Consider the following 25,506-nt stretch of genomic DNA (forward strand, 5'->3'; position numbering starts at 1 on the left):
TCAGGTGCGCTAGAGTGGGGTTGGAGTGAAAACCTACAGGACAGTAGCTCTCCAGGAACAGGGTTGGAACTATATGTAGCCCATGTATCTGATGACCAAGAGTACGACATGCCACTCTTTTTGGCCAGACAGCATCACACATGACCTACACATACTGAGACAGAGGGGCGCTGTTTCGATCGCTCAGATGCATTATGTGCGATTGATGATTCTTTCTGTCTGTGCCCTTCTCTGTCATGTAAATAAATGACCAATATTTAAATACGGTAGGGGAGGCCAGGCCCCCTAATGCCCACTTATTACACTGGCCCTGGATAAAAAATGTTAGGTTTTATAAACTGAAAGCAACTAGTTTGCAGTGTTGAGTGAACTACATTTAGATCCAACTAGAAATGTAACTAAATTTCACAGTAACTTGGTGGTAGTTGACCTAAATTCAACTCTTGGTAGAGTTTTCAGTAGTTAAATGACTTTTTACTTCGGTTAACATCCGATTCAAGAGTGTTCAATTCATGCAATCTATTATATTTCAGACTTAGATATGATCATTTCTCACGAAGTAGTTTGGGTGTAGTGAACTACTTTCAAAGTAACTTTAGTTAAGTAAACTATAGTTTTGTTAAGGGTAGCTTTAATGAAGCTTAACTTCCAGTGTGAAGTAATTGATTGCTTGGTCAACTATACATTTTCAGAGTAGCTTCCCAACACTGAGTTCGACATAGAATGACACGCATCTACTCGCTGTTGGCCGAACTACCGGCAAAGACAGAATTTAAATTCCTCGAATATCTCTTCTGCCGGTACCTAGTTGATTAGCAAGCGTTAGCAAAGGCTGTCAAGCCAGCCGTCGCGTGAAAACAAAAGTAACGTCACCTAGAGCAATGGCTAATTGTAACTAAGGTTAACCAAATTAGCTTCAAAGTTTAAATATCCCCGTTTCAATTAAGATATTCCATTTCAATTAAGAGCATCATCGTGAACAAAAATTATAACTCCTCTCTATCTGTAACTACCGCCTGGTAAACTAGCCAGCTATAGTAACGTTCGCTACACAATTTCTGAGTCAGCATCACGCGTTCAACACCGATATCGTTAGTTAACTTGTTTTTTCAACCAAAAAAAATGTTTGATAATGTTAGCCCTTACCGTCAATACAAAACAATCAACCTTTTTCCTGCTGGTAACTTCAGCGTTGCAATCTTTGACGCTGAAGTTGTTGATTAGGGAATACAGACACTTGAACTTCACTTGCCCTGAGCTTCAAGTGTGCGCGTACTGATTCTTTGTGAGGAGAATGTGACGTGGCGGAGTTTCATTTGGTCATGTCATTTGAAACTGAAAGATTTGTAATCTGATTTAAAAGATCAATTTATCATTTGAAATAATTTCCCTATTAGTAGAAAAATTAATAGTGGCGATAAAACCTTTTACATCCACCACACCCAGGGGATGACGTTGTGCTCATAATATTGATACACGTGTTCCAAATGTGTTTTATTATATTTGTTATATTATCTTGAAATTACTTCTAAAGTATCCGAGCTGACAAGGTTAAAATATTTATCACACACATTACTGATAACAGCATTATTGATGATTCTTTTTTTGTGGTGACCTTTAAGCAATAGATGCTTTTTTCTTCAGAATTCATTGACATCATTCGCTCATCCATATACTTATATGTACATATATGTACATATTCTCATTCACCCCTTTATATGTACATATTCTCATTCATCGCTTTAGATTTGTGTATATTAGGTAGTTGTTGGGGAATTGTTAGATTACTTGTTAGATATTACTGCACTGTTGGAACTAGAAGCACAAACATTTCGCTACACTCGCGTCAACATCTGCTAATGTGACCAATAAAATTTGATTTGACATCAATAGCTGCACATTAACTTTCTTGTGGTATACACTTCTACTCTCTAGCTCTGGCATTACCCAATGAATGAATTACCATACATGTTTTATAAATTAGGTGAATTGTTGCAAGAAACAAATGGCACAAATCTGCAGTTTGCTGGATCCTTCACACATACATCTCAAATTCGTGACCAAATGTAAACGTGTGTGGCTTTACCAGAGATTAATAAGGTCAGAGCGCCCTCTAGTGGTCTAGTGGTCGATTGCCTTAGTGGGCGGAGTCAATGCACTATTCCAACCCTCATTTTTTTTTTATTTTTTTTGCCACTGACGTATGAAGGAGAGGGTAGCAACAGTTGCCTCGAGACCCCCGCACGCCATAGTGACTGTAGCCGTGGAGACAGTTACTTACCAACGGGTGCAACACTCAGCAACAGCAGCAGCAGAAGCAACTGGAACTCAACGAGCAAGTGAGAGAGGGGAAAGAGAGCACAGCCAGGGCAGAACTTATACAAGGCAAAGGTGAATATATCTTTACGGAGTTGAGACGATACATTCATTCTAATTTGGGATAATGATACTGTGGTATTGAATGCACACCAATCTCTCTTTCATACCCTAGTAGATAACGTTACTTTCCCTTCGTCACATCCACCCCACGAATCTTCTGTCAAGCAGCTACCTAACGTTAACTAGCCAGTTAGCTAAGCTAACGTCGTTTACTCCATTCAACGCGATTGCTTGTCTGCCATTTCTATAAGTTTACCAGAAAGTGAACTATCGTATTGCTAACTATTTAGCTAAGTTAGTTCCATATTTGTACACATTTTTCAATTTTTATACATGGGTTTAAACCTTGTGCCAGGTTGTGAGCAGAATGTAATTGTCGGTTTATTCTGCTATCATATGCCTGCTCTGAAGCTGCCAAGCTAGTTAGCTACAAGTTGTACAGTAGCTAGCTAACGTTAGCTAAAAGAGCTCATAACATTCATATTTTGTAGAATTTTACTTTGTGGATGTGACTGACAACTTGCTGAAATGTTGCCTAACTCAATTTAGCTAAGTTAGTTCGATTATTCATGGTACACACCAAATTCATTCACCTACTGTACCAACTGTTTATCGCACAGCCAACCGAGTTAGCCAACATTAGCTAGCTGCCAGCTGGGTCAGGTAACATAAGCATTAGTCTACCTTAAATAGGTAAGCCTAGCTATTCCAAAATTGGGCGGACAATTATTATGTTATTACTAAAAACCCATCTCTAATATCTGATTACTAACTTTGATATACGTTATTAATATTAACTCATGAAGAGACCCATAATAGTGCTGTTAAATTTCAACGTGTTAGCTGAATTAAATAATCAGTCGTTACTCGTTCTACTTTTTAAACATGGAACAGTGGCGCGAGCTCATCTCCAATAGCTCACTAACAGTGAGTAGTCGTTATTTGCTGGCTATGTTTATTACCTATCCTGTTACACAACAACAAACGGAAAGCTTGCCAGCTTACTGGTTACATCAAATTCAGGGTGCCACTGTCGTGTCGATCTCGTTTTGGGAAAGGGGTGCATTGATGGAACAGTTTATTTGGCATGCTTTTTTATTTTAGTAGGAGGCTGTGTAAAAGCTGATTGGACAGCTGTAAGTAGGCTAAGCCAAGGCAAATAGTAATTCTGCTATAACACGTTAATAACCAATAGTAATGCAATCACCTAATCATATTCTTAGCTAACTACACATATTTCCCTATTTTCTACACCTACGATTACCAAAAAGATGTAACAGCTAGGTGGTGCTATGATAGTTATTCCTCCTCAGTGGTTCCTTTCTAAATAGTGGCTAAATTATTTTGAGTGGTTTAATATAGTTATCTCATGTGAAATTTGAGACATTATCACACCTTTGAAACAAATGGACGTATTATTTATTATACCATTCAGCTGAATGTGGAACCCTAAACTGTGCCCCAGATCAACAAAAAAAAACACTTCAAAAATCAGATGGACTTCAGGAGACATTGACTTTACCAGCTTGACTCTGCTTGTTTGACCTCAGTCCAATTTTCTAGGAACAGTTCATCACCATTCACCACGGTGATGTTACACTTGTTCAACAGAGCCAGGGCAGTTGATGAGTTCTATCCAAGATAGTGACATTTTGGGGCGGCAGGTAGCCTAGTGGTTAGAGCGTTGGGCCAGTAACCGAAAGGTTGCTGGATTGAATCCCCAATCTGTCTTTCTGCCCCTGAACAAGGTCGTCATTGTAAATAAGAATTTGTTCTTAACTGACTTGTCTAGTTAAATAAAAAAAAATATTGTCCAGGTGTCAGTTCTCATTAGGTGTGCTGCGCTATATAATTATCTTTAGAGCCGAATGCCCATACCAGTGAAAACCATGAGAATAATAGGCACGGAAGTGGTTAATGCAATGACTACAGCGAAGCCCTTCTCTCTACTCTGATATTGCATTAATTTCTTGTCTAATAATTTGTCTCCACAGACAATTTATATGCAGTGCCTTTCAATTATTTGTTTTTGGGGTTTTTAGTCCCCACTGAGTTCATCCTGATCTAATGACAGCTGTCAGACGCTCCTTTGTGAGACTTGTTTGCTGTAGTGGCAACAGTTCTTAATAATCGTTGTGGCATAAAAATGCACTCTTTTAATTGACTATTTTAATTAAAATATCTGTTTTCTGGTAATGGAATACACCATCACAGGTGCACTTCCACATAGGATGCCTCTCCCCAGGCAGAGAACTGAATGATTCATGTTGAGATGTATTATTAATGAAGCCCAATACCTGTTTCCTTTTATCTGAAATGGGGAGTATATTTTGTGTATTTTCATTAGCCAGCCAGTATATTTATGAGAGTTAGGTTGATGGTGGCTTTTTGAGTGCCATCTGTTAATGGGTCTTTTGTTGAAGGTTGTTAGCCTGCTACTCCACTAAATAGGCCTATAGGGACTGTGCTCATAAAGTTTCCTTCAAAATGAAGTTTCTTTCAGTCTAATCCTTATTTTACTAATACACCCTGATCTTGAGTAAGGATAAAATCAATGTTTAAGGGATTACTGCACTTGTTTTGACAAAGTAGCCTACTTCTGAAAGAATCTAGCTTTGATTGGTCTACAAAGAAATAATGTCCCTGAACGTCCATGCAGCCAGAATCTGATCATGCTGCTGTTATGTTTACATGGCAACTTGATATATAAATACACCCAAAGTCATGGAAAGAGAGTGGATGGGGTGGGCCAAGGGGTAACGTGTTATTCTTTTAAAAGTCAGTGTTTTTAATCAGGTTATTTTCATCTCCCTGGATGTGGCGGGCGTACATAGTTTTGGCTTGCAGAGGCAGGTCAAGTGGAAAAGGTGCTCAATAGAGGAGAGTAATATGGAATGGAAAGAAGCTGGTACTGACTAGTTAAACCCATTCTGAGGTTTTGTACTGATTGTGTTTTGGGAGGTGGGTCTTTCTTGTGCTCCACTGAAAATGATATGTTTCCTCTTGAGTTGCCTTCTTAATCAACAAACATCAAAAACCTTTTTAAGGCCTGCTCAAGCAACAACAAAAACCGTTTGGATCAGTTGAAAGAATACATGCTGTTTGAGTTTACTGGATAACTTTCAACATATATTTTCTTTTGGTCTGCCAGTGGCTTCATTATTGACACAGCCTGCAGCCTGTGATTGTGGTCATGCTTCGGTGCCTCCCAGCGATGAATGCCACTGTGACCTGTGATTCACCACTGCTGCCTGTGGTCCAGGTTTAGTCCTGTCTGTACTCTTCCTATGGACCCCTGTCCTAAGTATCCACCTTGGCATTGCTTTTGTGATTGTTTTAGCAGTGTCCACAGTAACCCTATACCATATTGAGGTTTTAAGGGACGAGTCCCTGGTACAATGCAGCTCTCAAATGGACAGCTGCATTGGTCCCTGTGGGTGGATGGGGGGGGGGGGGTCAAATGTCCACTGTGTATGTGTTCATGCTGTATTTAGCTAATCTGGATGAGGTCCAGCCCCGAGGAGAGGCGCTCAGTCTAATACCCGGCCAATCGCTGCCTGTTATTGAGAGTCTGCACAAACTCAGACCACTTTATAGAAGCAATTCTGCATGTCGCAAATTAACAACGTTAACATAAGAACTAAATTCTTTCAAAGAATTGTCATCACGACAGAGTAGGCTAATCTCGATTGCAGGCAATGGTTCACTGCTGGAGCATTTGCCAGAACTCAATCAATGTGTGGTGCTGATGGCCCATTTTTTGGACACTGGAGTTATCAGCCATTCAATTATTTTTGTAACATTTGATTCGCATCCTATTTTAAAAGCCAATATTTGGCGCACTAGCAGCAGTGTGCCTAATTTATGTAGATGTCATCACTGTTGTTTTTACAGTTATGGTGTTAAGATCCAAGAGAATTTAAAATTGGAATTCGTCCTTGCTGTGCTTACTGAGCCATCTGGTCTCTGTACATTTGATTATCTGACATTAACTCAAATTTTAATGAGATTTGCCAAACCTCCAGTCAGAAATGTCATGAATTCACTGAACAGAGCAGAGGCACACAGAAGATGAATACCTTTTGGGAGTTGTTAATGTGTACATGGGAAGTAATAGTGTGGCGGTTTTCTACATAAGAAAGGGGCAGTTTTTCCTCTGTTATTACAGTTAACTCTGTTAACTCAGCCACCACTGGTTAAAAAAAACCAACAAGGGAAATTCTTTAATCTCAAGTGTCTGTGTGCAGTAAATCTGTTTTGTCTTGCAGACAGTGTTAAGTTGTCGACACAGGTTGTGCAGTTTGGAAATCACAAAGTAGGCTTTTGTCTCCAAGCTACTGAGAAAGTCTCACCAGGTACAAAAAAAAGTTGCCCATGATTGGCTCTCAGTAGCAACAGGTTAAAACTTGTTGTGAAATGAAATGTTTTTCAGTTGTTTTCACTCACGTCACCAGGGGCATTCTTTACATTCCACCTGGTTTGTATCATAGCTACACAACTGCCACAAACAGCAGAAGGAGTTCTCACATTTGCATCACAATGATGTCCCCCCCCCCTCAACTTTTTTCAGCGTGGGACAGTAGACCTCCCCCAACCCTCTCCACTTTCTCTCTCTAGTTCTTTTCTTTTGTGAAATTTTCCTTAGTCAAAATATTTATTTTTATGTCGACGTTTTAATTTCTCATGTTAAAAAAGCAACAAGTATGCACGCATTACTGTACATCGCCTTTAGATAAATGCGTCTGATAATTGGCATATATTATAACAAGTATAACCATGAACTTGCTTTAAAATAATAACTGTCCATTGAGAAGAGATTTGCTTAGATTTGTAAGCAGGCTACTTACTGTTTCTTTGAGGTCTGCGTTTGTCTGCAGGGCTGCACTTCAGAAGCCATTTAATAAGATGATTTGACAAGGAACAGGGGCAGAGGAGGCTCGCAGGTGTAAGGCTTCCTGGGTTTAGGGCTGAAAGTGGGCTGTGGTGGTCATGAAATTTTGTCAGACGGTGATTGTCAAGCAAATAACTTCCGGTGTCACGGTAATTGACCGTTAATTAACATAAACACATTTAGCATCTCCTGGCTTCCACCTATAGCCTACAAGCCACTGATGGAACATCTACATTTAAAAAAGTCCAATATATCCATTTAATATAGCCTACACCATCACAATAAATTATTTATTTTATACACGTCGAAAGAAACATGATATGAATAAAATGTTGTCTATTTCAGAAGAACAGAATAGCATACTCTGAGTTGTCCTTATGTTAGGCCCTGATCTGGCTATGCCAAATGGCTGTGGGCTACATTAGTTCATTTAGCTTAGAATTGCATTGCAATATTTTATTGTATGAAGAATACAATTGAACAAAGCTGAATAAAATTGAAAATATATTTTCCCCAAATTATTTGAGGGAGTGCGCACATGCGGCTATTCTGTGATGAACGGTTAACAAAGAAACAGGTCCTGTTTGCTTAATTTAGAGTTATTTATGCAACTTTAGTTGTGATACAAACGCTGGGCTATATGTTTTGACTTTTAATACATTCTAAGGCTGCATGATGCCTCTAATGATTTTTAGATTTTTTTTTTGCATGAAAGGCATGAGCTCTGCTTTGTTTTTTTTTGCGCGGGCTGCACAGTCTCTCTCTGCATCAGTCTCTCATTCACATTTTGACAAGCACTTGATATTGCCCCGAATTTCCCGGCAGCATCCCCTTTGTGTGGCCGTAATGCCCCCTAAAAAAATCCATGCCTTTTGCAACCAGTGGCCGTTGTGCCCTTGGGCTGAATATAATAATTATAATTCTCTTCTCCCGGCTGCATGTTCTGAATCACCTTTCACTCACATGGCTCTCTCAGATAGCTCAATTCTTATTAGCCAATGCCCGTCACGTGATCGGGTCCTTCTCACAGGCTACAAGTGAAGACGGACACATCGGGGACGCAACTGCGCACGTCCTTATCGAATTCTTAGGCGCCTATTGAAGATGTTGGAAGAACTGTCCACATTTACTTTTTGTCAGCCAACAAGATGAGTAAGCCTAACGAACAGCAAAAGCACTAGCCTATGTCAATCTACTATCCCCCATAGTACAAAGGTTGACCTATTCTGTGCAAGATAAATATTCCAAACATAGTCTGGAACAGTTGTGGGATGCGATAGATCCCAAATTAATACCATTCGGATCAAAAAAACGTTTAAAAGCAATGAGGCTGACGCAACCGATCAGAACGTTTATCTTAAAATGTTGATAAACTATTAGGCTATTTCTTCACATTATAAGCGCAGCAGTGCACACATGGCTGTAGGCTATAAGTGCAAATGTTCCAAAATGCAATCAATTAGCGGGAAAACACCATTCTCAAAAGTGACCGAAAATGCTTTTATGCATGTAAGGCTTTTATTACAAAGGAGCATTTTTTTTTTATGGTGAAAAGGATCTTCCCCAAACTTGGAACTCATGCTAGTATGTATGCCAGTTAGGTTCTACATCTGTTGTAAAGCGGATTAATGTGCTTAATTTTAAGAAGTTATTTTGCCACTTTAGTTGTGATACAAAACATATAGGCCTATGGGCTAGGCTACATGAGGTGTATTGCATACAAGCTGGGCATCATTCACAAGTGATAATGTCATTCAAAATGATAGGCTAATATTGTCACCCATCAGACTAATCATGATTTAATTTTGTCTTTAAATATACTAAATAATAGATGTGTGAAATTTGTTTGGATTTAGAATGGACCATTATCATGCACCTGTCTCGAAACAGGGGGATGGGAAATAAATATAATCTATTGTCATCTATGCACTTAAATAGCGAATGGAGGACGCTTTCCCATGGTTCATTTTCATGCCAACCAGGTAGGCTATACTCCTGTTGTGAAGAGAAGCAATATGTTTAATATTGGGAAAGTTGAGAAATAAATATAGTAGGCCGAGCCAATAGAAAGCTGATGGGATCCTCCTCTTTTTAATAAAGGCCATCAAAACGTTGTTTTCTCACGCAATTGCATAGCCTATAGAAATGTTGCGCAACATTAGCTCATGGGCTCTCATGAAGTGTTTGATTAGATTTTCAATTATATTTGCATTGATGTCAGAGTGATTAGAGGGACAATAGAGTGCTGGGTACCAGGCAGTTAGCAAGTTTGGTAGGTTACTAATGACCATCAGCAGCAACAGGTTAGGAGAAGCCTAATTACCGTGACTAAACGGTCACGTGGAATTTGACTGCCATCATGACCTGTGACTGCCGGTGTGGCGGTAATACGGTCACCGTAACAGCCCTAGCTGAAAGCACACCTCAAATTGTCCACCAGACACATTGTAGCATTTTTCTTCCTCAATTCAACATGAACCCATGAATCACATTACCTTGACAAGCCATCCAAAAAGTTCCTTTACCCTCTGACACAACAGCCAGTAAGACTATGTTAACTATTTGAAATGCTTTATTTATTGAGAAATTGACATTGACTGATATCAGATACAATCATGTTGTCATGGAGATGTAGTAACCAACACCCATCTGTAATATCTTCTGGATAAGAGCGTCTGCTAAATGACGTAAATGTAAATGTACTACTAATAAGCTCTTAATACCAACTCAGAAAGAGACCCATCATATTGCTGTTAGATCTTGGTGTGTTAGCTGAATTAATAGATTATCTTGAACCTTGCTGCCACTTAGCAGTCACAGAGATGGTGACCTTGTGATGTTGTATTGTAATGATAAAACAGGTTGGTTGAGTCCTATCTGTTAGCTAGTAGAAGTGGTCAGCATACTATCCATTGCATGATAAACCATTTCTACGTTTTAATGGGGAAACGATTTACTGGGTGACTCATTGGTTTGTTTAATGTATTGCTTGTGAAATCGTATGATCAATTGCTGTGTGTCATGTCTGCATGGAGTGAATCCCCTGCCAAGGAAATGCAGATTCCTCTTGTGAGATAAAACCTGCTACTTTGGTTCAGAGGCCAGGATGATAGCTGGAGCACTACCTCTGCCATCTACTGAGGTCATCTCTCCGGTATCTCTCTGTCTGGAAAAAATTATTCACCCCTGCAGAAGAGCAACTGAAAAGAGATCTGAAATACGCTTTGTCTGTTTGACTGCTCTCAGCCTTTCTTCTACAGGCAGTTACCGCTTGCACACTTTAGTGTTTGAAAATGAAAAGATAATATGCACATCTCGACCGGGAGCTAATGTGGGTTTATATTTAGATATGCCCGGGATGTGATTATGAAAAGTCATAGTCCATGGCTTACTGTGATAGCGAACTTGCAAAGCAGCAGAGACACTGAATTTCTCTGAGCCTGATGTTCATTATGAGTTATCCATAAACCCTTGAATTAAATATTTTCTGAAATTACAGCTGCAAGATTAATCAGCCTATGGATATGGGCTTGGATTTCAGGACCAGGTTAACACGTTAGTGAGTCCAGAGCATGATTTTGGATGCTAAAGCAGTTCCTCCTACAGTTTAGGGAAAGTCTGGACCAGGGTTTCCGTTAGCCAGTATATGCTGGCTTTGCCCCCCCCCCCCCAAAACAAAATAATAATTGAAAAGCCGCTAAATTTGTTGCCGACCAAATTGTTTGGGCGGTGAAAATCCATGGCAAAATAATGCTTTTAATTCACTGATGGAAGTACCAGTCAATGTGCTCCGACTTCAAAGGCAAATATACTTTATATGTTAATAAATCCTCAAGCTGCTTGGAAATTAGTGTGAGGTGAGTGTGTTTCTACTTTTACTCACGCAAATGTTCCACATAAGGGACTTCAGCTAAGTACCCCGACTAGACAAAATTGGCGACGATTGTGTTGATTATCCACGATTCCAGTGTGCCCGTCGAGAGGGGATTCTTTCTCCAAAACAGCCTCAAGATCACGCCTTCTTGAGGACAAAGTAACAAGACTGATGCGATTCACAAGCTGCTCCAAGGAGTTGGACAGTTTTGACTTCCTAACAGCAGCTGCTTACTTTGAGTGGTACAAGGTCTAGTAAATTAGAGGCAAATTATTGTGTTAGTCAGTCCCGGGTTCAAGCAGTTCTGCTGCCGCCCTAGGCAAGATCAACGTATGCCACCCCTGTGTCATATATAGTATAAAGATTTGGAATAGATCGATAGACTAGAGTAGAGTAATGATGTGTATCATGCGCAATTGGTGCATTTCAGTTGAGCTTGTTCAGTAGCACTTGGAAACGAAATATCGTTGGCAACTATTCACATCAGCAAGTTACAATGTTGCAATCACTAGGCAGCCAACTGCCTATAGTAGGAAACAGAGTTGTTATCAATAAGCCACGTATATCACACACATGGTCTAAAATTAACACCCCCCGCCTGCCAAATGCGGGTAGATTTTGGCATTGGCGGGTAAGATGTTGTCTATTTCACCAGCCACATTGGCGAGTGGTCAGGGTTCCACATTGCGAACATTTCACTTGCATTTGTGAATAAAAATAGTCACGTATGATCACATTTATAGTAAAACAAATACTGCAGTAGCTGTTTTCGAAGTATATCCGCCGGTTTGTTTCATAGCTGGTAAATTTAATCGCACAAAGTCAAAGAACTATGAATCCTATATAGCCTATTCTACCTCGCGCTGCAACACTGCCTGGCTGGGGGCTGTGCACACGTGAAGAACTGAGTGGCCGTGTCTAGACTTGACAGTTCATGCAGCATTTGTATTCTGATAATGGAGTTCTGATCATAGAATTCCAAACATGTCACGTGTCTACATTTACATTTAAATGTGTGCACCATGTCCACATTGTGTCCGTTCACGCGCTATATTCAAATACCAGTAGGCATTCTAGAAATGGTGGAATATGATGACACAACAACTGATGGCAGTAGCTAACTTCTGTAGCAAAGTAGCCAGCTATCCTCTGTTGTTAGCCAGCAAGCAACGATAAAGGGATTGCAAATGACTTAGATTATTTTTCGGTTTGGCTAGAGTTATGCTTTCTAAATATTAGCTTGCTGGCTAGCATTTATGAGGCCAGCAAACACGTTCCTCACACGCTAGAAACATATTGCCTCCTATTATATGATTCCATCTGTGTTATTTCATAGTTTTGATGTCTTCACTATTATTCTACAATGTAAAAAATAAAGAAAAACCCTTGAATGAGTAGGTGTATCCAAACTTTTGACTAGTACTGTAAGTGTCGAGTAGACACGACCAGTGAATTATTCATTTTTAGAAGCGCTGCGCACAGGCATAAAAGTTGGTTTAATTTACTTAAAACGAAAGACTACTGAAGTGAGACTGTCCTTGTGTTTTAAAAAGAAAAACATGACCTGTTGCATGGTATCATCATAGACGGATCACATTTAACCAAAACAATCGATGACTAAGAACATGAAGTGGGTTAAGGCTCATTGGGCTTAGCTTTAGTCCAAACCAGGGTTTCTGTTTTGGCACTGGTCAACGTGACCGGCAAGACTTTAATTTAACGGACATTTGAGAAATGTACCAGACATCTATATGAATTGGGTGTGTAACATTGGGTGTGTAATGCATTAGGGCATCCACCCACGGTGCTCAAAATCACATTTAGAGTATTGTAATTAATCATAATCCTTAAGAGTCTATTGACGCACCCATGCATCAACCTAATGAACATAATACAAAACATCCACATAAAAATCTGTCAATTTAAGATAGAGATATATTTTTTTTGCATCAGTCCCCCGCATCCGCCTATGTTACTCTTCAACATCTCCGATGGAAAGTTTGTCACACCAGGAGACATCCCGAAAATCGGTCTTCTCACAAAAATGTCTAGCGTCTGAATGGTTTGGCCTGCTAACTATTATGACCACTCTATGGAAAGGTGAGACTCACAAACACGATGGTGTGCTCTACGACCCCCACTAGTGTCACGGGACTCATCTGAAGGTAACCCATACAAATTAATGGAAGTATGGAGGTAGTTTTGTGCCAACAAAAATAAGGGGTTAAATATGTGTCCAAAAATATTTGCTGAGCTTGCTTATATCTCCTAGATATAAGAGACACTTTAAAACCTTATTCTATATTTTTTTACTTTCTTTCTTGACATTTATTGTGTTATTCAATGTGTTTCTATAGTAGTAAAGGGGCAAATTCTATATTTTACCAAATAATATTTTGTATATATAATTCTATACTTAAAGGGGTCCTAAAATTTAAAATTGAATAGCTTAAATGGTCCATGATATAACCATCTTTAAACAATTCCATATGTTAGCTTAGTAGAAGATAGTTTAAAAAATCTACCAGCCACTCAGATTTTTTTATCAGCCAAAATATTTTTGGGATGCTAATATTTCAGATAATATCACAGATGAGACAAAAATGTGCACCTTCCCCTTTAAGGGTGGGAGGTTGCTGTGGAAGTACGATTAGAGTCATGTTTGTGGCTGTGAGATTGAGTCTGCCTAGTGGAAGTTGTCTTCTCTTTCCTAGCAGTTGAAACTCAAACCTAGAAAAACAACCTTGTGTTAAAACACAAAGGGAAAGCTGCCCAGCAAGTGTAGTAAAAAATTAGAGAAAGATTTCTAACAGAAAGCACACGTAATGCAGAGAACATTTTGCATGACAGAGTAGCTTTAGGAGTTTACTTTGCCACGGGCTTTGCATCTTGCTGTGTATAATTATTTTAACATGATGTTCCGACATCCTCTGCTTTGACACTCAGATGGTATGGATTTTCTGGAATGCTTGAAAAGAGTGTGTCTACAGTGCACACTTCACCCATTCCCAGTAGAGTCAAACTATGTAGGTCTAGACAATGTCTTGATATTTTGTAAAATATTCAACATTGTCAAACTCTATATAATATAGGCAACATGGGGAGCTACAAAGCAGTTTATTTGTTTTAATGTTTGCATTATAAGTTAATTATTATAGGAATGCCTTAGGTTGTGGTTTCATTTGTCTGTTCTGATAAAAGCACCAAGTCCATGGTGCCATGCAAGGATTTTATGGGAAATTCTAAATGATTAGAATCAGTATTTCTTGCGGACATTGACTTGGTAAATATACATTGAGCATCATTTAGTGATGTTTCAATTTGCTTTTGTCTAGGCTGTATCGCCACCTTCAGATGTGATCGATGTGAAACATAAAACCGTCTCCATGCTAGCTGCCACGTTGGAACAGTTTAGTTGCATTTCACAAACAGTTTTTCTATCTCTATGGGCAACAAGGTGGCATGACAACAAAGACTGATGTTCCCTCCTCCACTCTGTCATCACCCCCGCCGGAAAAACAGGAGATAAATGATAATTAAAGAGAGAGACAACCACATGCAACAGATTACCTTCAGGACACTTAATTCATCCCTGCCCATCTGCTTTGTTTTCCAGCAGGGTGACTGCTCCTCACAACTGTACTTTCTTATTCTCTAACACAGTGTTATTCATCTTAGGAGGGGATGTAGAATGGGGATGGGAGGTGGTGGAGGAAATCTGCAAAGGGTTATAGAGGTGGGGGTGGGGGAGGTGTATGGGTTAACACAGTCTCCTTGGCAACCGTTTGATAATTCTCCGGCTGTCAGGCCTGCGCTCCACATGGTAACGGATGGCATCTCTGTGTCGACGGGCTGTGACCAGAGGTGGAATCGGGGAGAGAGTGGATCCAGGATCAGTGGCTGGTTTAGCGGCCCCTTGAATGGCACCTCTCATCTAATAGCTGGCCACGTCCCCTCCTCTCCCTCCAGCGTCGCCATCTGCAGATCCCAAGAGCTGCTTTGATTGGATTAGCCATGAATTCATGAGACAGGCTTGAAGAACAGCCTCTATCGTGGAAATCTCTTATCATATCTTAATTAGCTTTTTGTGAGTGCATATCTGTGTGCTATCGTTATGTTTTTTTTATAGAATCAAGAAGAAGCCAACCTGGGTTTCTTACAATGGGGATGGCTATTAGATTGGTTACCCAATATAGATTACATTGATTTAACTCTTTTCAGAGTAGAAAGTCTTATGGAAAGCATGTTGCTTCTCTTTTGAAGTACATTTATCTGTTATATAACTGAAGGAATAGGCTAGGAATTGGATGTGGGGGCAGGATATGGTGAACAAAGAAGTGGTGCACAAATGTCCCCCATAGACAGGAGTTTAATGACAAGTGTCCATGCTTTATTGCCTGGTTGTTTCAACTTCCGATGTGCAGTAAAAGCCCCTTGAGTCGGACTAGTCTGTTGCAGTGCTCTCCTCAAAGTGCTTATGTCTCCTTCCTGCTGCATGGATTATACATGTTGGAAAAGTAATCTGTGCTTGATTTTCAAAGTAATTGTTGTTTTTGGAATGTGGAGGTGTAAGCCAAGCTTCGAGGATTGGCTGTTCCCTTTCTGATGATTTAAACATTCCTCCTTCATTTGACCACTGAGTGCATAAAAGAGAGAGAACAGTTGAAACCAGCATGGCGTTTTTAACATTTTTATATAATCTTTCTTCTCCATGGCACAGGAATGAGTCTGCCCTCTGTCTCCACCCCGGTGTCTGAAATTAATAGCTTACGTATTTATTGTTGTAAGTTTCTGCTTAGTGTGAGATAGAGGGATCAGTTGGGGGGATGGCATTGTTTGGTTTGGGAAGTATTCTGTTGGTTGCATAGCAACAGGCCCCTGGAAACGGGAGTGGACGGTGTTGCCACTAGCAACCGTTGTTGCTCTGCAAACAATGTGGGCCAGTGCAAACAAGAGCCAAGACTGTGGGCTCCTGTTTTTAATTGAACATCTGTATGTGTTTTTCTCTGATTGAGCGCTGTTTAAGTTAGATTTGTCAGTGACAGATGTTTAAATGTTGTCCAGATTTTCATACCAAATAGCAGGTATAAGTTTATAGTACTGCACGCTTACCTTTTAAGAGGTCTACCAAATTCACATAGAAATGTGTGTTATAGAACTGTCATTCTCATTGAAAGCAAGTCTAAGAAGCGGTAGATCTGTTCTATGTGCACTATTTCTTTGGTTCCCGTTCTTATGTTTAGTTTTTGTGTTTTTTACTTTCGGTTTTGTACACCAGCTGAAAATACAATATTTTTGGTTTAGACGGTACAATGATTCTCTACACTATAATTGCTTGTTTTGTCACATAAACTGAAATTAAGCAAACTATTTGAATTTTAGTAACCAGAAAATGGCGGAGTGATTACTGCATAGGGCATCTTTAACAGAGGGAAATTGGTCCGCTCACACAATTGTCTAAGTTGCTAATTTGTGAGTTGCTTGAGTGAAGATGGGATCATTTTTTCAAGGTTTGTGTGTGAAGTTGTGTCAGGGTTGTGAGGAGAAAGTCTATGTTAAAAAGTGCAGTCCATTCACAGTTGGGTTCTGCAGTGGTTTGCCGGGGCTCCCGCAGTGTTTCTGCCGCTCATAGCAGTTGGTGGGGAATTTGTGTGGCTTTTAACCTTCACGGGGGGGCTCAACTCAATGTGGCTGGGCGAGAAAGCCATCTAACCAGCCTGCCTGCCTGCACTCCCTCCCTCCTCTAGTCCAACGCATGGCGCACTTCCAAAGCACCCACTTAATTGAGCTTTAAGCATGAAAACTTAAAAGGACAAAGCCTAGGTTTATGAGTCCCTGCACCACCCCACTCCACTGCTCCCTCTCCCCCCTTCAGTGCATAATAACCACGCTAAGGAAAGAAGTCCAAAGATAACTGCAGGGATTGTTATCAGTGTATTTATAACTCAACTGACACCCCATGGACAAATTCCTTCCTTTTGAAACATCTGGCCGCTGGAGCTTTAAATAAATTAAAAAAAATGTTTTCAAAGATGCAGTCCGGGATCTTAAGCACTTAAAAATTCTTAACATATCATACACATTTTACAAAAAAAAAAAAAAATGTAATACTTTTTTTTGTAGAATGTAGCATATCATACAAAATGGATGACTTTGTATACAATTGTGCACAATTTTTCGGAGACCTGTTTTGGCTCATGAGGACTACTTTTAAAACAAATGGCTGAATTTATACAAAAGCTCAGGACCATCACTTTAACTTCTTTCAGAAAATGCTAAATGAGTACTGCGATTATTTGCTTTTGTATTACAAGTTTGCCACAAGGAATAATGCAAGGAATAGACAAATAATGGAGGATTGTCTGTCTATATTCTACTCTGGACCCTTACAGACTGGTGCTAATTTTGCCTCCTGTCTGACAAATACATATGAGAGGGACTAGAGGTGGCTGAAAGTGACAGAGGCTGTTTGTGACTGTTTCAAGAGGTTACACAGGGAAGGACTGGACTTGGCAGTGTCCTCAAACAGCTTTATATTGCGTGAGTTCCTATGTGATTAATGCTTAGACAATGATTGACAAATGCCAGCGTAAAGTAACGGAAGAATTTCAACATTATCGACACCACTTGGCTATAAGGCTATTTATTACTTATCTAGACAGGAGTGTCTTTGGAATCCTCCTGTGTGGAAAATGTCAGTGGCACACCAGCGCTGTGGTAATCCATGCCAGGGTTTCTGTTAGGAAAATGTGGTGCCGGACATTTGACCGGTGGCGTTTTAATTTACCAGACATTTGAGAAATTTACCGGACCCATATGCATTGGGTGCGTAACCTGATTAGGGCGTCCACCCACGGTGCTCACAATGACAGAAATCACATTTACATTATGGTAATTCACGTTAACAGAACATGCAAGTTGAGGATGCAACAACGATTACCCAATTCTGTCGCACACTTTGAAGATGTTAGAATAACTGTCCACATTTACTTTTCCTCAGCTAACGAGTAAGGAACAGCAAAATCACTAGCCTATGTCTATCTACTATCCCCCATAGTAGAAAGTAGCTATTCTATTGGTCAGCCTGTTGAGAAAGAAATAGCTTATTCCATGCAGACTAGACTCTGAGACAGTTGTGGGACAATAGATCCCAAATTCCTACAACAAGTAGGCCTAGGCTACATTATTATTATTTTTCAAAGCAATGTGTCTGATGCGACAGACCAGAACTTTTAGCTTAAAATGTTGCACTATTATTTCTTCGCATTATAAGTACACAGCAATACGCACAAGGCAGTAGGCTACGTGTGAATGTTCCATGATATGTTCCAAATATCCATTAGAAATGTAGGAGGGGAGGTCTAATATGCAATAACTAGCTTGGGTTGCTAATATGGTTAGTATTGGCTACTGGGCAATGAAAGAAAGTTTATGTAAAATAATTGCTTCCACGGACATGGTCGGATTTTGGTTAAGCTATTTTGAAGCCATGTTAGACATGCCTCATAATATGTAGTAAAATGTTCAGGTTTCAAACAGTTAAGTATATGTTTTCAAAATGCATACTTCTTCCAGCTCATTGCAAAGTGGCATGTGATGTGCTGATGAAGCCTGCCTTCCGTTGCCTATGCATTTGCTGTTTGAGATGCTGTAGCAGTGAAGACATCAAAACTATGAAATAACACATATGGAATCATGTCGTAACCAAAAAAGTGTTATAACAAATCAAAATATATTATATATTTTAGATTCTTCAAAGTAGCCACCCTTTGCCTTGACGACAGCTTTACACACTCTTGGCATTCTCTCAACCAGCTTCATGAGGAATGCTTTTCCAACAGTCTTGAAAGAGTTCCCACATATGCCGAGCTCTTGTTGGCTGCTTTTCCTTCACTCTGCAGATGTGTTTTGGGTCATTGTCCTATTGAAAAACAAATGATTGTCCCACTAAGCGCAAACCAGATGGGATGGTGTATCTCTGCAGAATGCTGTGGTAGCCATGCTGGTTAAGTGTGCCTTGAATTCTAAATAAATAACTGACTGTGTCACCAGCAAAGCACCCCCACACCATCACACCTCCTCCATGGTTCACAGTGGGAACCACACATGCGGAGATCATCCGTTCACCTACTCTGCATCTCACAAAGACACAGCAGTTGGAACCAAAAGTAAAAAATGTGTACACATCAGACCAATGGACAGATTTCCACCAGTCTAATGTCCATTGCTCATGTTTTTTGCTGTGCAAAGCTGTCAAGGCAAAGGGTGGCTACTTTGAAGAATCTCAAATATAAAATATATTTTGATTTGTTTAACACTTTTTTGGTTACTACATAATTCCATATGTGTTATTTAATTGTTTTGATGTCTTCACTATTATTCCACAATGTAGAATATAGTAAAAAATTAAGAAAAACCCTTTAAAGAGTAGGTGTGTCCAAACTTCTGACTGGTACTGTACATAGGCTAAAAAACATTAATTCACAATGGGATTTTTTGTTCTTCTCCCGGACAATTGGCCTGCACCATTTTTATATATCGGCTTTTTAAAAAAAAAATTAGCAGACAAAAGCCGGCTTTTACCTGCTAATGGAAATCCTGGTTCATGTCCATTGTTGTGAAAAATAGTACTTCACAATCATGTTTCACAATTTCCTTTAATAAGCCTAGTTATGGTGTTGCTCACAACTAATTGTCCTCATGCCCTAATAGTTCATATTTTATTATTTGTCATCTGTCTTTAATTTAGTGTGTAGCTCTGAAGAAATTTGACACCAGAATCTAAGCAATCACAATGCATTTTACATTCATTCACTCACTCTCTAACTCTACTCTCTGTGTCAAAACAGATTTGAAAAAATACAGAAATTTAAAGTGCTGGGGGTGTTTGAGCAGAGCTGAACAGCACCTGTTGCCCACCCACTAGCTTGACTCTAATGATTAATGACTGTCTAATCAAACAGTATTAAAAGCAGCCTGTTAATGGACACTAAGCTATTCGTGCTTCAGGCAGTGTAGTACTGATCTAACAGGCAGCAAGCAAGCAGTGTTACTGTTTACATATCTGCTTTGATTATGGTAGATGTGATAAAGCTTTGTGTATTATTATCCTGTGTAATGATGTGGCTTTTATAGCAGTAATTGTGTGTATATATAGGGAGTGGTTATCAGTCAGTAAATTATTTCCTTGTTGAGCCCGTGTCTGGTATGGTGGCCTTGTTTAAAAGGGAAATCTGCAGTTCAAACAACAACAACGGGGCACCCTGACACTGTTTTGGTAAAAAGTTGAGCAATGGGGCTAGATAAATCTATCATCATCTGCACATCGATCACTCCAGTGTTAGTACTAAATTGTAATTATTTCGCCTCTATGGCCTATTTATTGCCTTACCTCCCTACTCTTCCACATTTGCACACACTGTACATAGATTTTTGTATTGTGTTATTGACTGTACGTTTGTTTATGTGTAACTCTGTTGTTTTTGTCACACTGCTTTGCTTTATCTTGCGCAGGTCGCAGTTGTAAATGAGAACTTGTTCTCAACTAGCCTACCTGGTGGAATAAAGGTGAAATAAATAAATAAATAATGTAACCACGCTCAAATTCATAGGCAGGGCTATGGATGCAAGGACTGCTCACCCATAAGATCCAAATGATAGTTTTAACCACGTTTTAAAGCTACACAGTATTTGTTTACATTTACACTGTTTACAAACAATGGAATTAAAACACGCTTATATTTTGGTTCTGATGGAGTACGACAGATGAACTAAGCTCACGAGGCATTTATATATTTTATTATTCAAGAATCAATAAGTATATATCATTAATTTAAAAGTCCACAAATGGATGTAGCAATCGCATATTGCCCCTTTATAGCTGCTCCTCCTGGACACTGATTGAGGATGAATAAGTAACGGAAGTTGCTTGTCCATGTCTGCTGACTGATTAGGCCTCATTTGTTTAGCTGCTGATCTGCTAGAGATGTGCTGCCTCCTCCCTCCCCCTGCAAAGACACCCAACCCCCTTCTCTCTCTCCCCTTTCCTTCCCCTCCCCCCTTGCTCTGTGGCCACACTCGAACATTTCTGTGCATGAGCTTTAAAAAGAAAAGAGAAAGGAGGGAGCAGCAGGGAGGGAGAAGAGTGGGGCAAGGGTTGGGGGTGGTCGTCATGGATTCCTCACCATAGCAACTGGCAAACGTTTACAAAGCATTAAAGAATTTCCTCATATCAGCTGGATTATTGGAGCCCCAGAGAACGGCTCTCATTTGAAACAAATGCTGGATATCATCAGGACCCTGGCCGGGCTAGGAGCCCCACTGGCATTTCCTTTTTTTCTTTCTTCCTATTTTGGAGAAGCTGTGGATGTCTTTTTTTTTCTTCCCTATCCCCCTTGCAGTTCCATTCTTCCCTACAACCCCTCCCTATCTTTCTCTCTATGAAAGAGAGAGCCTTTGTGTCACTCCATTTTTAGCTCTCCTCACTCCCTTTTGCCATGCGGTGCACATTTTCACCCAATGCTAGTCAGAGTTTGGGGTACCAGTAAGTGCCTCCTGAGTCCTGACAATACTCACAACAATGGTTTTCACCACAACTTTTACACCTGCTTCCTTCCTAGCAGCTGGACTAATACTAAGTAGCAGTTTGCTGCTGGCTTTACCAGTGTTGTTAAAGGCCAGAGATGAGGTGACTCAGTAGGGCCTGGTGCCTGGACCTCCACCTAGGCAATATGAAAGCCCTGGCCACTCTCTGTGGCATGCTGTGAAAAGCCCATTTGTTTGGTATGGCAGTACATGTGCAGGCCTGGCTCTGAGTAGGGATGCATTCTGACTGTTCTGTCTTGTCTAGCAGGGCTGCGCGTGTTGACTCTTGTCTTGTATGTCCTTGCTCTCAATCCCATGTGGCACCGTGGTTTAAGGCACTACATTTTTTTAAATAATTTTTTTTATTTAACTAGGCAAGTCAGTTAAGAACAAATTCTTATTTACAATGACGGGCTACTGGTGAACAGTGGGTTAACTGCCTTGTTCAGGGGCGGAAAGACAGATTTTTACTTTGTCAGCTCGGGGATTCAATCCAGCAACCTTTCGGTTACTGGCCCAACGCTCTAACCACTAGGCTACCTGCCGCATCTCAGTGCTAGAGGTGTCACTACAGACCCTGGTTCGATTCCAGGCTGTATCACAACCGGCTGTGATTGGGAGTCCCATAGAGCAGCGCAGCGTTGTCCGGGTTAGGGTTTAGCCGGGGTAGGCTGTCATTGTAAATAAGAATTTGTTCTTAACTGACTTGCCTAGTAAAATGAAGGCAAACAAAAATACAAATAATAATAATCCCACTCCTCTTCCCTCTCTCCTCCCCTCATCCCGCTCTCCCCTGTAAGGTCCCAGCATGCAGAGTTCAGATGGAGGGTCCGAATCGCCGTCCAGTGTGGCGCTGCGTACGTCCACCTCCACCCAGGCCCCCGTGGTGCAGCCCGTACCAGCCTCACAACAGGTACACTACTACAAAACCAGGCTGCACTCCCTCGCATGCAGCGCAGTGGTCTCTCTCACTCAACCACAACACTCTTCCTCACAGCACTCTTCCCCCACTACCAGCAACACTTCACATCATGGTCTCTCTCAAACACAGAACTCTAGATCAGAGTACTCTCTCACAAACATGATATTCTCCCCATGGGAGCCAAACCCCTCTCACACCATGCACTGGGGAAGAGCAGCAGAATTCTCAAAAACATGTTGATTTCATTAATAATTTATCATGACAGATACCAGATTTATTACACTTCAGAGCAATCCTTTAATGTGAATGTATTTCCTGTATATTAACTTTTATGGATGAAATCCCGTTAACGGGATCGATATGACAACAGCCAGTGAAAGTGCAGAGCGCCAAATTCAAAACAGCAAAAATCTCATAATTAAAATTCCTCAAACATACAAGTATTATACACCATTTCAAAGATAAGATTCTCATTAATCCAACCACAGTGTCCGATTTCAAAAAGGCTTTACAGCGAAAGCACACCAAACGATTATGTTAGGTGAGCACCTAGTCACAAAAAAACATACAGCCATTTTCCAACCAAAGAGAGGAGTCACAAAAAGCAGAAATAGAGATAAAATTCATCACTAACCTTTGATGATCTTCATCAGATGACACTCATAGGACTTCATGTTACACAATACATGTATATTTTGTTCGATAAAGTTCATATTTATATCCAAAAATCTCAGTTTACATTGGCGTGTTATGTTAAGTAATGTTTTGCCTCCAAAACCTCCAGTGATTTTGCAGAGAGCCACATCAATTTACAGAAATACTCATTATAAATGTTGATGAAAATACAAGTGTTATGCATGGAACTTTAGATAAACTTCTCCTTAACCTGTTGGGGGTAGGGAGCAGTATTTGCACGGCCGGATAAAAAACGTACCCGATTTAATCTGGTTATTACTACTGCCCAGAAACTAGAATATGCATATAATTATTGGCTTTGGATAGAAAACACCCTAAAGTTTCTAAAACTGTTTGAATGGTGTCTGTGAGTATAACAGAACTCATATGGCAGGCAAAAACCTGAGAAGATTCCTTACAGGAAGTCTGACAAGTTCTTGTTCTTCTTGGCTCTCTTTAATGAAAACTGAGGATCTTTGCTGTAACGTGACACTTCCTACGGCTCCCATAGGCTCTCAGAAGGCGGGAAAAAGCTGAATGATGTAATTCCAGCCACTGGCTGAAAAACATTAGCGCTTTTGGTAAGTGCTCTATCAGAGGACAATGGGACGGAGGCGCGTGCACGAGTCGACCCCATGTTTTTATTTTCTCTCTCTTTGAACCTAAACACGCTTTCCCGGTCGGAATATTATCGCCTTTTTACGAGAAAAATGGCATAAAAATTGATTTTAAACAGCGGTTGACATGCTTCGAAGTACAGTAATGGAATATTTAGATTTTTTTTGTCACGAAGTGCGTCGTGCGCGTCACCCTTCTTTACCATTCGGATAGTGTCTTGAACGCACGAACAAAACAGAGGATTTTTGAACATAACTATGGATTATTTTGAACCAAACCAACATTTGTTATTGAAGTAGAAGTCCTGGGAGTGCATTCTGACGAAGAACAGCAAAGGTAATAACATTTTTCTTATAGTAAATCTGACTTTGGTGAGGGCTAAACTTGGTGGGTGTCTAAATAGCTAGCCCTGTGATGCCGGGCTATCTACTTAGAATATTGCAAAATGTGCTTTCACCGAAAAGCTATTTTAAAATCGGACATAGCGAGTGCATAGAGGAGTTCTGTATCTATAATTCTTCAAATAATTGTTATGTTTTTTGTGAACATTTATCGTGAGTAATTTAGTAAATTCACCGGAAGTTTGCTAGTTCTGAACGTCACATGCTAATGTAAAAAGCTGGTTTTTGATATAAATATGAACTTGATTGAACAAAACATGCATGTATTGTATAACATAATGTCCTAGGGTTGTCATCTGATGAAGATCATCAAAGGTTAGTGCTGCATTTAGCTGTGATTTGGGTTTATGTGACATTCTATGCTAGCTTGAAAAATGGGTGTCTGATTATTTCTGGCTGGGTACTCTGCTGACATAATCTAATGTTTTGCTTTCGTTGTAAAGCCTTTTTGAAATCGCAGTGTGGTTAGATTAACGAGAGTCTTGTCTTTAAAATGGTGTAAAATAGTCATATGTTTGAGAAATTGAAGTAATAGCATTTCTAAGGTATTTGAATAACGCGCCACGGGATTCCACTGGCTGTTACGTAGGTGGGACGAAATCGTCCCACTGGCCCTAGAGAAGTTAATGCAACCGCTGTGTCAGATTTCAAAAAAGCTTTATGGCGAAAGCAAACTTTGCAATAATCCGAGTACAGCGCTCAGACATCAAAACAAGCCATACAGATACCCGCCATTTTGGAGTCAAGAGAAGTCACAAATATCATTATAAATATTCACTTACCTTTGATGATCTTCATCAGAATGCACTCCCAGGAATCCCAGTTCCACAGTACATTTTTGTTTTGTTCGATAAAGTCCATCCTTTATGTCCAAATACCTCCTTTTTGTTTGCGCGTTCAGTCGAGTAATCCCAGATGCACTGTGCTTGCACAGTAAGTTCAAACGAAAAGTCAAATAAGTTATATTACAGTTCGCAGAAACATGTCAAACGATGTATAGAATCAATCTTTAGGATGTTTTTATCATAAATCTTCCATAATATTCCAACCGGACGATTCCTTTGTCTTCAGAAATGAAAAGGAACACACCTAACTCTCACGGGAGCGCACGCGATTGAGCTCATGTCATTTTCTCAGTCATCTGACTCCATATGCTCTTATT

At 40.0% G+C, this 25,506-nt stretch overlaps 2 protein-coding genes across 3 annotated transcripts in view; one reads left to right on the plus strand and one right to left on the minus strand.

The window, feature by feature from the left end:
- LOC106584374 (long-chain-fatty-acid--CoA ligase ACSBG2) overlaps nucleotides 1-1,328 on the minus strand; it is a 41,454-nt gene extending 40,126 nt beyond the window's left edge. The window contains exon 1 of the mRNA XM_014169608.2: nucleotides 1,147-1,328. The gene's annotated coding sequence lies outside the window, so the exon portion shown is untranslated. The remainder of the gene's footprint in view (nucleotides 1-1,146) is intronic.
- Nucleotides 1,329-2,178: 850 nt separating this feature from the next.
- LOC106584375 (DNA-binding protein RFX2) overlaps nucleotides 2,179-25,506 on the plus strand; it is a 59,321-nt gene continuing 35,993 nt past the window's right edge. For both annotated transcript variants that reach the window (XM_014169609.2, XM_014169610.2), the window contains exons 1-2: nucleotides 2,179-2,391; nucleotides 22,529-22,641. In XM_014169609.2, coding sequence (XP_014025084.1) covers nucleotides 22,537-22,641 — 105 coding nt within the window. In that variant the 5' untranslated portion in view covers nucleotides 2,179-2,391; nucleotides 22,529-22,536. The remainder of the gene's footprint in view (nucleotides 2,392-22,528; nucleotides 22,642-25,506) is intronic.

The sequence above is a fragment of the Salmo salar genome, chromosome ssa23 (genome assembly GCF_905237065.1).
Source record: "Salmo salar chromosome ssa23, Ssal_v3.1, whole genome shotgun sequence".
Lineage (NCBI taxonomy): Eukaryota > Metazoa > Chordata > Actinopteri > Salmoniformes > Salmonidae > Salmo > Salmo salar.